Consider the following 17,360-nt stretch of genomic DNA (forward strand, 5'->3'; position numbering starts at 1 on the left):
TGACAGTGTTGGACACCGCTGCTGAAGGTATATATAAGAAGCACATGCTATTTGCAAAAGTATTAGGTAAGATTTTCAATCGCGTAAGTATCCTGGGGCCATTATTCACCAAGTGAAAGCATCCAAGCTGCGTGTTACCACACCTAGCTACAAACCTGCAAATGAAATTGCTCAACACGAAGCGTTTACTGTTGAATACGCGGTCTATGTGCCAGCACGAGAAGTGGAGGTGGAGGGGAAGATCCTCGACGAAACGCTGACATGTGAGGACATCAAGACCGGCTTTCGTCGTTTCAAAAATAGGTCAATCCCCGATGTGACTATCCTAGACTGTAAACGCTTATCTACGGCTTCCATGGAAGGGAATAAAAAAGTGTACTCGCCTTCACCGTTTCTTCGAGTGACTTTTTCAGGTTGCGTCCTCCCGGAATTTGTTGTAATCGATGGTGGTTTTTACCCAGTGCGTCTTTTTAGGCCAAAGGTTTTTAATTGTACCAAATGCAAGCAATTTGGTCAGTGCTAGCTTTTGCGACAACAAGCCTCATTGTGGCAAATGCAACCAAAGCTCATTTATAAGACTCTTGCACACAGGAAGCGGAAAAATGTAGCTACTGTGGCGGAGATCCACACTCGTGCGTGAATGCCCGGCTTACAAAAGACGCATTCAAAATGAGAGTCGCTCTATTGTTAGGCGCTCCAAACAGACTCATGCGGAAATGGTTAAATCTAAAAACTCGTCCGCTACCATGTTGCCTTCTGATGATCAGGACGATGGCGAAACTGATGAGGGTGCATCGCTTTTGGAAGTACACGCACCTGGAAAAACGAAGTCGGGATCTTCCCCGGTATTGCGCCGTAAGGTCTTTTTGAAGTCTTCCCTCAAAAGTTTGCCTAATGTCAAAGGAGGCGGGGTAAATTTAAAAACTCCGAAGAATCAGGTTCCTTTAGTTTTAAGGGCTGTTTGCAGTTCAGAAGGAATTTCTCGGCCTATCTTGATGCATGGGAAATTCCTTGCCTGAATCGCCCAAGAAACCGTTTTTCTTCCATCGAAGTACGCAGTTGCGAAGAAATGACAATTCAAATGGCAGTCACCGTAGAAAGTTTCTGCCAGGAATCGTTCAAGAAGTTTCTTGAGCGATTCCTTTTGAACTCGAAACTGCGCTTTAGATCCATGTTGTAGCAAGAACCTGTCGCCCCCGTCTCTGCCTGTTAAATACACTTCAAAGAGAAATATTCGACAAGGTAGCAAAAAAAAAAGCTACTAAAGTTCCTCGCAGTTCAAGCAAGCCTCCTAAACCCAAGCGAGGACTGTTTACGTTTAGGATGCTCGTGGATCGCTTATATGATGCCTTCGGTCTTCCAGAAATATTTAGAGGCATTATTGATATATTTATACCTACAGTAGAAGAATATCTTCAGAATCTGACACAATCATGACCCCTACTTGCTTCGATCATATCTTTCGATGGATAATTCATCAAGTGAGAACCAAGATATGATCACTGTGCTACAGTGGAACTGTCATAGTCTAAAACCTAAATTAGACCTGTTTAAGTTTTTGATTCACAACTCTGACTGTGATATACTTGCCCTTTATGAAACATGGCTTTCTTCTGAAGATGAACTCAACTTCCACGATTTCAGCATTATACGCCAGGATCGAGATGACCATTATGGGGGAGTTCTTTTGGGGATCTCATTACTCATTTTATAAAAGTCCAATCGTGACTTATACTGGCGTAGAAATCGTCGCTTGCCAAATAAACGTAAAAGGTAAAGAACTTTGTGTAACTTTCGTTTACATACCTCCAAGAATTTCAATTAACTGCCGACATCTTTGGAATGCAGTTTCTTCACTATCACATCCAGTTTTTTGGGTTATTCTGGGTGATATGAACTCACATGGTACTGGGTGGGGCGAACCATATGACGATAATAGAGCCGCCATTTTCTATGATTTGTGCGACGATTTCAATTTGAACATTTTAAATACAGGTGAAGTGACACGTATTGCATCTGACGGCAAAGAAAGTCGTCTTGACCTATCACTGAGATCAAGTTCACTATCATTCGATTGCTTGTAAAAGTAGGCTGACCATCCGTCCCGTATTTAACGGGACACATAAATTTTTAAATACTCATCACTGCAACATTGTTTATGTTTTTGATCGAATTATTCATTCATTATGGCTGAAAAGGCATTGATATCAACATTCAGTTCTGTTTTTGAACATTTATTTCCTTTTTGTTTAGTTTTCAAACTGTGTCCCGTATTTAAACGGGACAAATCTGGCCAGCCTATGTAAAAGGTAATCGAGGATCCTCACGGTAATGATCACTTGCCCATTATAACCACCATAAAGCATAATAGTGAAAGGTCAGACCAACCAATTCAGGTTCCTTTTGACCTCACAAGGAATATCGATTGGCAAAAATATGCAGAAGCGATATCTTTTGGCATCGAATCATTCAATCCCCTCCCACCTTTGGATGAGTATCGATTCCTGTCTGAGCTGATACACAAGAGTGCATTAGAATCACAAAAACGGTGTGTTCCAAGTGCAACCTTCAAAAGAAGACCAGCCACATTAGGCAGGGATGATAATTGCACCCAGTTATATCATAAAAATCTGCTGCTTTCAAAGCTTTTCGTAGGCATGGTACTTCAGATCTTTATCAAGAGTACGTTAAGCTTGAAAGGCAGCGGAAAAACCTGCTGAAAGCAAAAAAACGTAGTTATTGGCGACATTTCATTGAGAGTCGCTTAAGAGAAACTTCGATAACAACGCTTTGGAGAGTGGCTCGCAACATGCGAAATCGCTTATCCTATAATGAGAGTGACGAATACTCCAACCGCTGGATATTCAACTTCGCAAAAAAGGTCTGCCCAGACTCGGTCTCAGCTAAACCGCTCTCTTGGGAAATTTCCTCAGGGGACGGCTCTCTGGACAGACCATTCTCCATGCTGGAGTTCTCTATGGCTCTTCTTTCATCAAACAATTCAGCTCCGGGACGCGATATGATAAAGTTCAATCTTCTGAAGAATCTCCCAGATATCGCAAAAAGACGACTACTGGACTTCGAATGTAATGGTTTTCGAAGGAATCAACTAGAAATGTGTTGGCTGAAGTATGCTGACGAATCACCTTTTTATAACCCATTACTTAGGTCAAAGCTACGACCAATTTATTTCCTCTCCCAACATCGTAAATCTGACCAGTATCTTGTCCAGACGCAAGTCCAATTCATTAGAGGCGAATTTATAGTGATGGTCACGCTTTTCGACCGTGACGATGACTATCAAATCTAACCAGCTAGAACAAGTTTCGGCGACGCCGAATCCGCAATCGTTTACAGAAACTTCCCTCGTTTCTGAACGACCATCATCATCATCATGATCATCATCGCCAGTTTGCCGCCACTCGGCCTGAACCTTAGTCGTCGTATATCTTCTAATAACGTATCCTTCCGAGCAATTCAAGGTTGGCCGACCGGGGCGATTATGTTCTTCTTCCCCCGTAACAAGCCATGTCTAAGGAAAACACGCGAAAGGATACACCATCACCACCGGTTTGAGCGAGCTCATCGTGACCGTGTGAGTCAAAACAGCCAGCACAGCACAGTGCCGCCACCATCGTCATCAATCTACTTACAGTATCATGGATGTAAGGATTCACCAGCCGGTCGCAGGAAGTGCACAAATCACGAAAGGAGCTAATAAACATTCTTTACATTAAAAGCTCACCGCACCAATCCCATTGTGTTATAATGTGCCACGTGGACCACCGTGCCGTGTTACATCAACATCGTCGTTTTGATAGCCATCAGTTTGTCTGGCTCTAATGGAGGAAGGGACTTGTTCCAACTCCCATTTGGCAACTTTTCGCACCTCACAACAGCCATAACCTTAAAGTAATTTCAACATTTTGTGCAATTGCTTTGTGCTTTCTCCCCCATGTAAACTGTTGTTTTTCGCTCGCTTCCCTTTCAACCATCCGCAAGGTTAAAAATACAATTTTACTTCATTCCGCTAGATTGACTTCCAGGTGGAAATATCCCCATACAATTACCGCACAAAGCGGGATTTTCCTAGAAGCGGAAAACTACCTGGGGAAAGTTTTTTTTTTTCCTTCCATTATGCTATGGCAACGACTCACGCGATCGGTATGCGGCAAATCGTGCGAAAAATTGCACTCTAGCCTAACCTCAAACTTGCTCGTACCTACTATTGACTACTTGCTTGTTTGCCGTTTGAGGTCAGTGGCGCACAAATTGAAAAAGGACTTATTTGATATGTCTGAATTTGTGGGTCGAAGGGTATGTGTAAATACATTTTTTTCGGAACACATTTTTCACCCCCTTTGGCCAACCCTGAACTTGCCTATGTCAGTGTTTCTGATGGTATGATTTGTGAGACCGGGACTTACCAGGGAAAACCCAAACTGAAAGGAAAACGACACGTGTTGTTCCATCCAGTCAGTGGTGATGTGTATAGAAGTAGGTATAAAGCTTAGTTCGAGGAACAGAGAATTTTGAATTTAATCGCCTTTAAGTTCGTTTCTCGTGATGGAAACGGCTATTAAGTTTGTTCCTTTACGGTAATCATTCAAACAGCTCTAGGGTTCTTCTAGCTACTTTATCGGCGCTGCAGTCTTGGGGAATCAAAACGACTGTTTTAGATTTGTCCCGACGTTTCGACTCTGTTTCGAGTCTTCTTCAAAGGGATTAGGATTAGTTTTCCTAGACACAAATAAGCTATGAAAAATTCTAAAGGAATTGTTGAAACTGTTTTCTTAGCAGCCCGTACTGAAACTCGTAGTTGGTAGGGATCAGCTTTAGCTGAAAATTTTAATTTATTTAGCGATTTCAATTATTAGAATAACAAATTTTTACCTACAATTTTTCAGTTTTCTCCTTTCTTCTCCTTTAGGTTTGTGGATTCTTACAATACAATTAGCCCTGTAGAACTAAGTATATTTAGCTAATTAGCAATCAATTATTCAATTTAAGTTACAATCCATACTCACTCTAGGTTTAAGGAATTCAGTTTTAACTAGATTTTACAAATTATTTAGGATATAAAATTAATAAAGATGCTATCAAAACAACAGACTTTCTTTAATCGTTCAATCTCTATCAGTTTGCTTCGTCATCGATATTTGACACTCAACGCAGTGACATTCGACTTGTGTAGCAATTGACACCACCGCATACCCTATTGTAATTCCTGGTGGTAGCTCGCCGAGGGGTACTCGTCGTCACATTCCCCCACCCGTAAACCGTTGTGGCTAACTTCCGGTTTTCCACTGTCTACGACGTCGAGTACAGCTACTTTTACCACTGGTCTCCTCAGCACGCCGCTTCCTGTTCGAACCCAGACTTGTCGAACCTTACCATCCTGTCCTGCTACGACCTTGTCCACTCTTCCTCTTATCCACTGGTTCCGCATTGCACCGTCCACGACCAACACCAGATCTCCTACTTCCACCTCCTTCACTTCATCGAACCACTTCGACCGTCTGGATATTACCGGCAAGTATTCCATTATCCATCTTCTCCACAAAATGTCCGACAAGTGTTGTGCGAGTTTCCATCCACTTCTCAGTGTCGCTTGGTAATCTGTTGGCATGACTGGCATCTGTTTCACTCCACTCGAACTACCCAGAATAAAGTGGTTTGGAGTAAGGGACTCCTCATCCGCCGACTCTAATGGTATGTACGTTAGCGGACGCGAGTTTATCATGGCTTCTGCTTCGACCATGACCGTCTCCAAAACCTCATCATCCGGTCGTCGCTGCGCATTTAGTAAATCTCCGATTGCTACCTTCACAGACCGGACCATCCGCTCCCATGCTCCACCCATGTGAGGAGCTCCGGGAGGATTGAAAGACCACCGGGTTGTGGTGTTGGTGAAGGTAGACGCCAGATGTTGGTCTAATTGCTCGATTTCCTGCTTTAGCTGATTGCTTGCACCGACAAAATTTGTGCCATTATCACTGAAGATTTCTGCTGGAGCTCCCCGTCTCGAAATGAATCTTCTGACTGCCATAACGCATGACTCTTTTGAAAGACTGTGAACAACTTCGAGGTGTACTGCCCGAATTGTTAGGCAGGTGAAAAGGCCTATCCACCTCTTAACGATGCTGCGTCCCACCTTTACCATAACAGGGCCAAAATAGTCTACGCCGACAAAAGTAAAAGGTCGCACATATGGGGTCACTCGAACCTTCGGCAATGGTGCCATGGGTGGTGGTCTAGGAGTGACACGGCGAATCTTGCACGTCATGCATTCCACCGCCACGTTGAACACTACGGAACGGAGCCTTGGGATCTCGTATAGTTGTCGCATCTCGTTAACAATTGTCTCTCGATTGCAGTGACGGAATCTACGGTGATAGTAGTCTACCAGAAGAAAAGTGATGTGATGTTGTCGCGGAAGAATCACTGGAAACTTGGTTTGGTATGACATCCACTCGGCATTCCCTAGTCGACCTCGCTTCCGCAATACGCCCGCTTCGTCCAGAAACGGCCACATCTTGTATAGTGCGCTTGACTTCTGTAGAGCTTTGTGGATACCCTCTGGCTTTCCTCTCGTTTTCTCCAGCAGCTGGATTTCCTCTGAAAAAGTATGCGTTTGCGCTAATTTCCACAACCACTGCTCCGCCAACACCAATTCATCCCGCGTCAAGCTTCCTAGCAAACGCTCTTCATTACGCCGAGATCGTTGAAGATTCTGAACAAACCGATGTACGTACGCTGTAGTGCGGTGTAATTTCTCCCATTTGCTGAACCTTGCTATGTCCACAATTGACGGTATCTCGATGTCGTGAACGTTGTTACACACTATTAACTCTTCCTCCGTGGGTTCGACCTGTTCGTTTCCACCTGGCCAGAAAACTTCAGGTTGGCGAAGAAATTCAGGACCATTGAACCATCGGCTGTTGGAGCTGATGTTTGGACCCGATCCCCACTTCGTTGCATCATCAGCTACATTCTGTCCAGTTGGGACTTTTCGCCATTCGTTGACCTCGGTCGTAGATAAAATTTCACCGATCCTGAATCCAACAAATTGATGGTATCGCCGCTGATCAGACCGAATCCAGGCCAGGACCGTATTCGAATCTGACCATAGCACACGCTTCGTCACTTGGAGAGCATGCATGGCAATGACGCTGTTAAGTAGACGGGATCCTAAGACGGCGGCTTGCAGTTCGAGGCGAGGAATTGTCAGCATCTTCAATGGCGCTACTTTGGATTTGGCTGCTACGAGACTAATCTCTGGACCGTTAGGTGTTCCCACCCGAAAATACGCCACACACGCGTAAGCCGACTGACTTGCATCTACGAAAACGTGGACCTGCAACTTGGAGTAGCTGCTTTCTGTCGCTGCCGTAATGTAGCAACGTGGAATACGAAGAGTTCCCAGTTGCGGAATGAGCTCAATCCACTTCTTCCATTGCGTCCAATCTTTCTCGGATATAACGTCATCCCAGTCTATACCAGTCGCCCAAATGTCCTGCATCAGGATCCGTCCGTGTATCAGGAAATACGATATCAGTCCCATCGGGTCGAAAAAGCTCATAACCGTTCGTAGGACTTCACGTTTCGTTGGAACATGTGACTCATCGAGAACATGTCGGAGGTTATCTCGGAGGGAAACAGTGAATGTGAACGCGTCGCTACCTGGGATCCATTTCATGCCTAGTACGGATTCGATTCGTTCATCCTTTTCCACACAGATACTCTTTTCTGCTTCTTGTGCTGTATCGCCCACCCTTGCTGCTATCGTTGGGTCGTTGGACAAGAAGTTCCGGAGCTCGAACCCACCTTCGGCGTGTATACTTTTCACCTGACGTCCAATCTTCACCGCTTCCTCAACTGTTCCGAAACTGTCGAGATAATCGTCCACGTAATGACGGCGAACGATGGCTTCAGCTGCTCGGGGATAAACTGCTTCAAAATCCTTGGCGTTGAGGTTCTTTATATACTGGGCACTGCTAGGTGAACAGGCAGCCCCAAAGACGGCTACATCCATTACGTAGGTAATCGGCTCCTGCTCTGGCTGTTCCCAGAACAGGAACCTTTGGAACTGTCGATCTTCAGGTCGGATAAAGAATCGGTGAAACATTTCCTTGATATCTCCGGTCAAGGCGTACCGGTACAAGCGAAAGTTTCCAATGACTGCCGGAAGCGATGCTAGGAAGTCTGGCCCTTTCAGCAAAACACTATTCAGGGACACTCCGTTAACTGTAGCTGCCGCATCCCAGATTATCCTCAGTTTGTTCGGCTTCTTCGGGTTCACAACTATCCCTAGCGGCAAGTACCAGCATCGGTCGGGGCTAGTAGTGGTCAGTTCTTTGTGTGTAGCCTTGCGTGCGTACTGTTTTACCTCGTAATCTCGGAATTGCTGTCTTACTCTTTCGAAGAGTACTGAATCCTTTTTTAGTCGTCTCTCCAGAGAGCACATCCGTCGGTATGCCATATTGTAACTGCATGGTAACCTTACATCGTCCGACTTCCACAGTAATCCCGTCTCAAAGGCCCCGCCAACTCTTCTGGTGGTTGTTTCAAGCAGCATTTTAGACCTTTTATCCTCCTCGGATTCCAGGAGCGCAGTGGGATGCGTTACACCGGTGCTGTCAAGCGTAATGTAGTCGCGAACTAGTTGGTTGAGCTCCTGCTCCTGATTGGTCCATCCTCCAAAATGAAGCCCACATACGACCGTTGATGCTGGTGTTATCGCGCATCCGTAGATGCTCCACCCGATGCGGCTCTTAGCGGCTATCGGTTCTACCCATCTTCCTTCTCTGATTTTCAATGGCACGGTGAGCTTCAAGTTGTCAAGACCAATCAAAAGCTTTGGGGAGACCTTTTCGTAGCTTTGCATAGGAAGACCACGTAGATGAGGATATCGATCACACATTTCTTCGTAGTTCACCGTTTGGGATGGGAGCAGTAATCCACCGACCGTCCGAGCGTTGGTCAGTTCGAACTGTTTTGGTGATCCCCTGCCGGAGATCTGAGTGCTGATTCGCCGCGATTGCGGTTCACTACGCTTGATGTTCCCGGTCCACTGCAAGTTCAGGGGTTCCGTTGGTCCAGTAATTCCAAGTTGATCCGCCACCGTGTCTTCCAACAGTGTTATCTTCGACCCTTCGTCCACAAACGCGTAGACGTTCATTTCGCAGTCCTTTCCATACAGCGTCACAGGTATGATCCGGAACAAAGGTCCTCCGCTCGCCATCGACTCGTTAGAATGACTCGTAGACACCGCAGCATGGACTGTTACTGGAGGATGCAACAGCGAATGATGCTTCAGTCGACAATCGTTGATTCCACATTCCTTCGCAGTTTTGCACGGCCACTTTCCGTGGAAATTCAAACACGATCGGCAAATACCGCTCTGCTGTACCGCTTTCAATCTTCCGCTTACGTCCATCGACTTGAACAGGCTGCATTCTCCCACCCGATGTCCTTCCGCTTTGCAAATGGCACAAGGTTTCCACAAATTACGGGAACCGGCAACGTTAACCGGTGACACGGCTTCTGTGTGCGTCTGTACGAAAATCCGCTCCTTTGGCTTCTGCCTTTGCTTTTCGTTGACGGAGAAATCATCCGCCACGTCGTAGGCCAGCTCCACTAATGTTGACATGAACTGCCCAAACGTATCCAGATCCACATTGAACTGTATGCTTTTGTATGCCGACCACTTGAGCCTGTAGTCAACTGGCAATTTACCCACCAGATCGTGTAGTAGGGCCGGATTAGCCAGATGTGCCTGCTGTCCTGCGTTCTTCAGATGTTGCACCAAATTGTCCACCACCAATCCAAATTCGATGACTGCTTCCAGATCGTGAATCTTCAGAGAAGGTAATCTACGAACACGCTCCGTCATCGAGCGGATTAACGTTTCCGGTCGACCGTATCGCATCTCCAGAGTTCGAATCACGTGTGGAACACTAGCCGGACACAATAGCCTGCTGCGCACCGCTTCAAGAGCCGAACCTTTCAAACAGCGTTGTAATCTAATCAGGTTTTCGTCGTCGGAAAACCCGCATGTTGAAGTTGACCGACGGAAGTTGCTGATCCAAATAGGCCATTCTTCTGGATTACCGGCGAATATTGGCAAATCCTTTCCCATAACTTGTCTAGCTGCCAGCTGTCGACCTGTTGGACCATCCAAGTAGTGATCGTCTTTGCAGCTCGCTTGAGTAATTGACTCATTGCTTCTCGGAACTGGTTGTTCCCTTCTACCGCTGGTACCCGCTCCGAGATGTCCGGTTGCCACTCCATCGTTGCGTAATCTTCGCAATCCCGAACTTGGATCCTCTGCGGAATGCGCTGGGTTGTCGTGTTGTCTGGTACCACCGAAACCACTCGTCAGCACTTCGTTCGTGTTCCCCGCACCGAGTCCGAAATTTTGTTGACCATCACTTTCGATCTGTTCGCGAACTCGCACACGTTGACGATCTTCCCATGCACTGATACGATCGATTCCACCCACCAAAAGTTTCAGATTGCGACCGTCTGAATGGACTTGGTCACCAGAAACACCACCCACATTTTGTCTGTCAAGCTCATCAATGAAATGTCGATTTTCCAAAGCATCCGAGTGAGCTTGCTGGCCTTTTTCTACCTGACTAACCAATGTCTGTACAGGGAGCAGTTTTGAAGAGGAGACAGTTTTATTTCGCATTGTTAGAGGGGGAATGTCTAAGCTCCTATCGGTCCTAATGTTGGCTGTTTGGCGGTTAGTATTTTGTTCGAGGGGTACCTGGGTTTGACCACGACTAGGATCAACTGCTGACGTGGACTCTCTCAGGAGTCCCGCTGTCTGCTGCGTCGACTTCTTCAGCCAGTCCTCTACCTTATCCTTCGAATCGGCATCGGTACCGATTAAACTGCCTCTGCTGCTGCCGTACTCGGAAGCCTGCCGAATCAGCTTCGCCTTTTCTTCCTCTGAACGTCTCCTAATTTCCATCTGCTTCATCTTAAACTCTCGCTCTTCGGAAATCCTCTTCGTCAAAGCGGCCTTCGCTTCGGCGATTCGTTTTACTTCGATCGCCAACTCCTTCTCTCGTAGTTCCTCCTCGAGCTTTCGTTCAAGTTCCTTCAGCTCCTTCTCCGCGGCGAGTTCTTCCTCGCGGATCTTCTGTTGTTCTTCTACAGCTCGCAACTCTAGCTCCAATCGCATACGGGCGCTCGATGTAACGCTTTGCTCACCGATCCCTTTTTTGGACCTCCGGCTAGTTTTGCTGCCGGCCGATGATTTTGCACCGGACTTTTTCACCGGGACTGCAAGATTGTCCGATGGAATTGCCGTCCCTTTAGGTTTCGCACCGGTACGATCCATTACGCAGTTTGTGCATCGCCAGTCCCGATCCTTCACACTGGCATCGACATCAGCGCAAGAATAGTGATGCCAGAGCTGACACGAGTCACATGCCACCATGTCGTCATGTTCGTCTGGTTTGGAGCAAAATACACAATTGCGCTGCATTTGCGAGCCATTGTTTTCCGCCATTGCTCGAGAAATTCCACGTGGAAAAATTCCAAAGGAATTGTTGAAACTGTTTTCTTAGCAGCCCGTACTGAAACTCGTAGTTGGTAGGGATCAGCTTTAGCTGAAAATTTTAATTTATTTAGCGATTTCAATTATTAGAATAACAAATTTTTACCTACAATTTTTCAGTTTTCTCCTTTCTTCTCCTTTAGGATTAGTCAGAATTTTCCCTTTGAAGAAGACTCGAAACAGAGTCGAAACGTCGGGACAAATCTAAAACAGTCGTTTTGATTCCCCAAGACTGCAGCGCCGATAAAGTAGCTAGATTACACATATCAGTCGAACCCTCATAAGTACTAGGGTTCTTCATCCGTTTCTCGGGAAAGCAAAGCTAGGATTTTTTTTTCAGCATGTGTCATAGTTGAAGAAGTTGAGAGTCCTGTGGACGATGGGCGTAAATAGATATGTTAGTAGACATCCAATCATTTATTTAGTATAACATCTTTATTACAACAAAACTGAATCAACAATTCCTTGCCAGAACAATCAACAGCCCGCCGTCCTAGGCCACGTCCAACATTTGCCAGAACATTCTGCACCTGCTTCGCAAACCTTGCATTCTGCCCTGCCGGTCTTCTTGAACCATCATGATCTCTTGATAACACTAGCTTTGCAGTGTTGTGTTCCGGAATTCTCATAACATGCTTTGCCCATCATATCCTTCCAGCCTTCCGCATGCTAGGTTCACCGTAGAATATAGCGAGCTCATTGTTCAACGACGTCCATCATTCTTCCGCCAAAGATGGTCTTAAGCACCCGACGCTTGAACACTTCAAAGGCAACTCCACGAGCATAGTTCGGCAACTTATAGGGGCTGTTCATAAACCACGTAAACCAAAATTTAGTCATCTCTGAACCCGCCCTCGTAGACTTTTATCCATACAAAAATTTTAAAAAATGTATGGAGCGTAGACTTTGGCCAGGACTGCGAGGATTGGACTAACGATTAATACCACAATGACCAAGTACACGATTGCTGGTGGTCAACGTCGGTAAACTGGAGGACGGCATCTGGCGGCGTCTTATGAATCACGAATTATACCAAGTATATAAAGAGATGAATATGGTGAAGCGAATAAAGCACGGCAGGCTGCGGTGGGCTGGGCACGTAGCTCGTATGCCGGAGAAACGACAAGCTAAAACCATATTCAGCAGAGATCCACTTAGTCATTAACTAAACCAACCGATTGAAAGATGCCATTTGAAAGAAAATTCAATAATCTTTCGAATAGAGGTGAAAAAACTGCAATAAGTTTGACCATTTCAAAGTTATAGCCAGTTAAGGCAATAAAAATCAAAAACATCGAAAGTTCAATAACTACGTAACGGTTGAGATTTGACCATATATGTAGACTTTTTTTTCACCATTTACAGTCCTCTACCACCCTTTATAAAGTTTGCACTCACGAACCTAACACCCTGTATAAGTATCATATCAAGACCAACAATTAAAAAGGCCACATCAACATTCCGTAAACAAACACGTTTCTGTCGACTTAGGGCCTTCTGGTTCAAGCGAATTAAATAGTTAACAAAGCCTTTTGTTTTCAGTAGTTCCAAGTTCAAAACTTCTGAACGTTTTAGATATTCCAAAATAAAATTTTACCTATTTGAATTCCAGATGTAACTCTACAGCCAAGTTCAATTTAATCTTATCGCTTTCTGACATAGGTACCAGTAATTACTTCAGATTTAAACCGCGTGTTATTATAGTGCACAAAATTTATCAAAGCAAACTATATTCGTGCAACTAGGTATAAATCAAATAAGAAGCCCACACAGCCAAGGTGGTGAACGTACAACTAATCATCAATATCAGACAGATCATAACTGGATTCGATTTCCGGTAAAATACAGGATCTTTAGGATCTTGATAACTGTGAAAGTGCCCATAAAACATTTCGCTTAGAAACAGACCCTGTCCTAGTTAGGCCATCGTGCCAAGAAGACGAAGAAAAACAAGAACAAAAAGCTACGCCACATCGCTTAAACAATGCTTTGTTTTCATACTCTATGCATTTCAGTGAAAGAGCTCATTACATGCAAATTAATTCCGATGCTATTCTATGCCGAACTAAAAATAAACAATGACCAAACGCGCGATATCCCCATACTCCGTACAGGAAATCCCCACCCGGGTGTGCTTCAAAGCACGAAGGTTACTGCAAGTTATAGCGTTTTCACTTCTTGGTCCTGGCGGCGGCGTTCGATGTTTGCACGAAATTCCAAAGGTTATTCTTTGCATGGCTAGATTACGAACTGCAAAAAAGCCCACCTTTACGACGAGGCGGCGCAATCATAAACTAAACAGACATGGCACATAATTAGAGACGCTTGAACTGGACAAAGGTCACTATTGATAAAAAATATCATAAAAATACGATAAATTTTATTGTAACAACACCATTTTTTCGAAAAATATTCACCATTAAACGTATTGTAATATACACGGCACACTTACCATCACCCCTATTGTTCTATACCATTCGGCGAATGGTAAATGGCACTTTTACAATAAAAAATGGTGGTCGTTATGTATCTTAACCATAAAATTTTGAGAAAATTTTCATACACTTTTTCGCGAAAAACAATAGAATGTATTGTGTTTTTATGAGACATTTTTAGGGCAATTTTCAAAAGAAAACAATATATCTTAATGTTTTTTCATTGTTCTTACAATACAAATACAATTAATTGAATGGCGTCAAATGAATCGTTGTTACAATAAAAATACAATAATATTTGTTGTTATTTGTAAGCAGTTTTCGCTTTTCCATAGAATTTATATTTCCCGCTAACATTTATATCCAGCATTTACGAGCACTAACGGCCGCCAGAATGATATGCACATTTTATGATAAGAGTCAAACACTCTGATGTCTGTCTGGTATGTGTTGCTTGGCAGCTGTTGATGAGATCTATCATCAATCTTTTCAAATAACTGCCAAATATCACAAGTCAGACCTCAGGTCGTATGATCCATACCATAAATCGTTCACAGTTCATGTGGCCATTAGTATCTGTAAATGCTGAAGAAAAATGTTAACGAAAAATATGAGTTCTTTGGGTTTTCAAAGGCGAAATCAGTTTACATAACAACAAATATTATTGCATGTTTATTTTAACATCGGTTCAATTGACCCCATTGAACAAATTGTATTTTTTGATTCATGTCGAAAGTAGTGCGCATCCTTCCCGTTGTTGTCAGCAACACAGCGCACTAGATGCGAAACAGTTGCGACACTTGTGGACCAAGAAAATGGCAAATTTTTTATTGAATGTCTGTCTTGATTCCAATCGGATAGACAATACTACTCAAATTTAAAACGAAAACTATAAAAAAATATGTCAAGCAATTTTGTATTTGATTATACAAACATGATCCAAGGAACAATATTGTCCATCCGGTTGGAATCAAGACCGACATTCAATCAAAAATTGACATTTTCTTGGTCCACAAGTGTCGCAACTGTTTCGCGTCTAGTGCGCTGTGTTGCTGACAACAACGGGAAGGATGCGCACTACTTTTGACATGATTAAAAAACGTCGCGAGTTGGGTCGCGTCGCGACTTGATTGTGCGAAGTCCGGTTTGGTGGCGGCCCGACAATATTATGCCTCTCAAGAAAAATCAGAATATGGCGATTATCTGCCTCTGGCTTCTGATATTAGCGCGACAGTCACTACCCAAGTAACCATTAAGCCGTAAAAATGGCATTAAGTCGGCTCTATAGTCGAATGTAGAACCTGGCTAACAGAGCTAATTGGTTCTATATCCTCTTATAGAGCTGCTCAAAAGCCACTTTTGGCGAATTATTCGGCTGATATACGGCCAACTTTAAAATATCGTACCAAGTCTCTGGAGCGAAAGTTGTCAAAAGTGAGACAAAGAAAAAAGAAAAAATATTGTTTATCTCCTGTTCTTTTCTAACTTCCTTCGCTTCCATTGAAGTTGCTTTTTTGCTACTTCATCCAGATTCTAGCTGTTGTCCTCCGAGTTCCTGATCAAGTCCAAGTCCGTTGCCTTTCTCATCTGCTCCACCAATGCACCATGGGAATGGTGTGATCAAACTAGTATTTAAACCATGAAAAACAAAATAGTTTGGGCATTTCGAGGGTTGAAAATGATATGGGATGAGGATGATTCAGTGGTAAGGTTGGTGGTAACGAACGCAGGAATTGATGCAGGAGAAGCAATGTTTATATAAATGGTCTGGAAACGTTTCACAAGAAGAGGGAAACGAGCTGGAGTTTGTCTTGATTGAAAAAAATGGAATAATCAAGATAACCAAATTCCATTATCTATTTAACAACACGATTCCGATAAACATGCCAAAAATAATCCCGTTTCGTCAATCCCGTCCGACATGGATGTTTAAAATGTATTGATCATAACCGACTCGAGTCTGTTTTGGTCGAAATCTATTTTGATTGATATAAACGTCATGTGCTCCAAGCCCTGTGACAGCACTGACAAACTTCTTTACAGCTTGTAGGCTTTATATAGGCTTACAGGGCTTAATTTAGTTCTTACTGGTTATAGTGCCTATAAGCATTAGGAATGCTTATATAGAGCTACTTAGCACTGAAAAGCTGTTTAATGGCCGTTATAATGCTCAGAACAGTGCTTAGTGGTTACCTGGGTAATCATAACAGCGTTACCAGATTTAAAAGTATATAATTCCATTGTATGGGGTTTGACAGCAAGAATACTCATTCCACTGAGCCACTCTTGCCGTTCGTCACAAATACATTCAAAAACATCTGTCACTTCGCGAAATCCACGTGCTTTTGTTTTTGGCGGGAACACTTTATCTTTTGTTTTGCCTTGTGTTGCGACGGGTTTCGCCTCATAAAATAAGTAGTGAAACTGGCAACACTGAAAATAATGTTTCGAAAGAGATAACAGGTAATCTAGGATTCGATTTGAATAATAGATTCAGTGAAGAAAGTGCGCAAGGCGTAATTTGTGTTGGGAAGCTGTTCTTCAGAAATTATATAAAATACTAGGATGTAAGTTTGTAAATAGTAATTAGTTGTAGTTTATAATTAAAACAAATATATTCCAGCATTGAAGCTGATCGAAAAGGATCTGCTGTTAATAAGTGTTTTATTCTGGAGGAAACTGTCCCAACACCTTGCGACTGTCATGCGGCGGTATGCCTTGCGTGCGTACGACCGCCGCAGGACTCTAATAAAAGATAAGCGCGACAATATTAAAGAAAGATTGAAAAACAGTCGAATCAATTAGTCACTAATAAAGCTAATGTTCACTTATTGTACGAACTATATCGGATTGATTTCTATTGTAAAAAGTAACCATATATCTACTGTGTGTTTTATTGTTAACAAAGAAAGCAGTCATATATTAATAATATTTACCATGTAATAAATGGTCATTTTTTATCCGGGTATCAGCAGCACCATACCGTCGTAGAACCGCGATGAATCAACGAACGAGAATGTGTGGTAGCCCCCGTACCTTAGTCAAGTTCGCCAAGTTTGCGTGTTTCGGAAATTTCTGACTGCATGGGGCGGGCATAGCAGAGAGCTACCCTACAAGGTCGATTGTTGTCGTTGAGGTATGTGGTTTCCCATTTTAAAAATATCACCTTGACAGTCAAACAGCGACGCGACGCGACATGAGTGTGACTCAGGCATTTTCTTTTTTGTGATTTGAATGGAAAGTGACGGTTTTCTTGAGAGAAGGTCAAAGGCGGGACAATGGATTGGATTCAAAACAAAAACCAATCATAATAGCAATGTAAGGAATGATTAAAAGTAAGTATATTATCTCAA

General features: G+C 43.6%; 2 protein-coding genes across 2 annotated transcripts in view; both read right to left on the reverse strand.

Moving 5' to 3' along the window:
* Positions 1-17,360, reverse strand: part of LOC109426825 (protein encore) — a 739,407-nt gene that overhangs the window by 697,841 nt on the left and 24,206 nt on the right. The window lies entirely within an intron of this gene.
* Positions 5,216-11,524, reverse strand: LOC134286866 (uncharacterized). Its single transcript, XM_062848556.1, has one exon. The coding sequence runs from the start codon at positions 11,522-11,524 to the stop codon at positions 5,216-5,218; it is 6,309 nt and encodes a 2,102-aa protein (XP_062704540.1).

The sequence above is a fragment of the Aedes albopictus genome, chromosome 2 (assembly GCF_035046485.1).
Source record: "Aedes albopictus strain Foshan chromosome 2, AalbF5, whole genome shotgun sequence".
Classification (NCBI taxonomy): Eukaryota; Metazoa; Arthropoda; class Insecta; order Diptera; family Culicidae; genus Aedes; species Aedes albopictus.

Coding starts and splice junctions, on each gene's coding strand:
- LOC134286866 (XM_062848556.1), bottom strand. CDS start 11,524: ATGGCGGAAAACAATGGCTCGCAAATGCAGCGCAATTGTGTATTTTGC.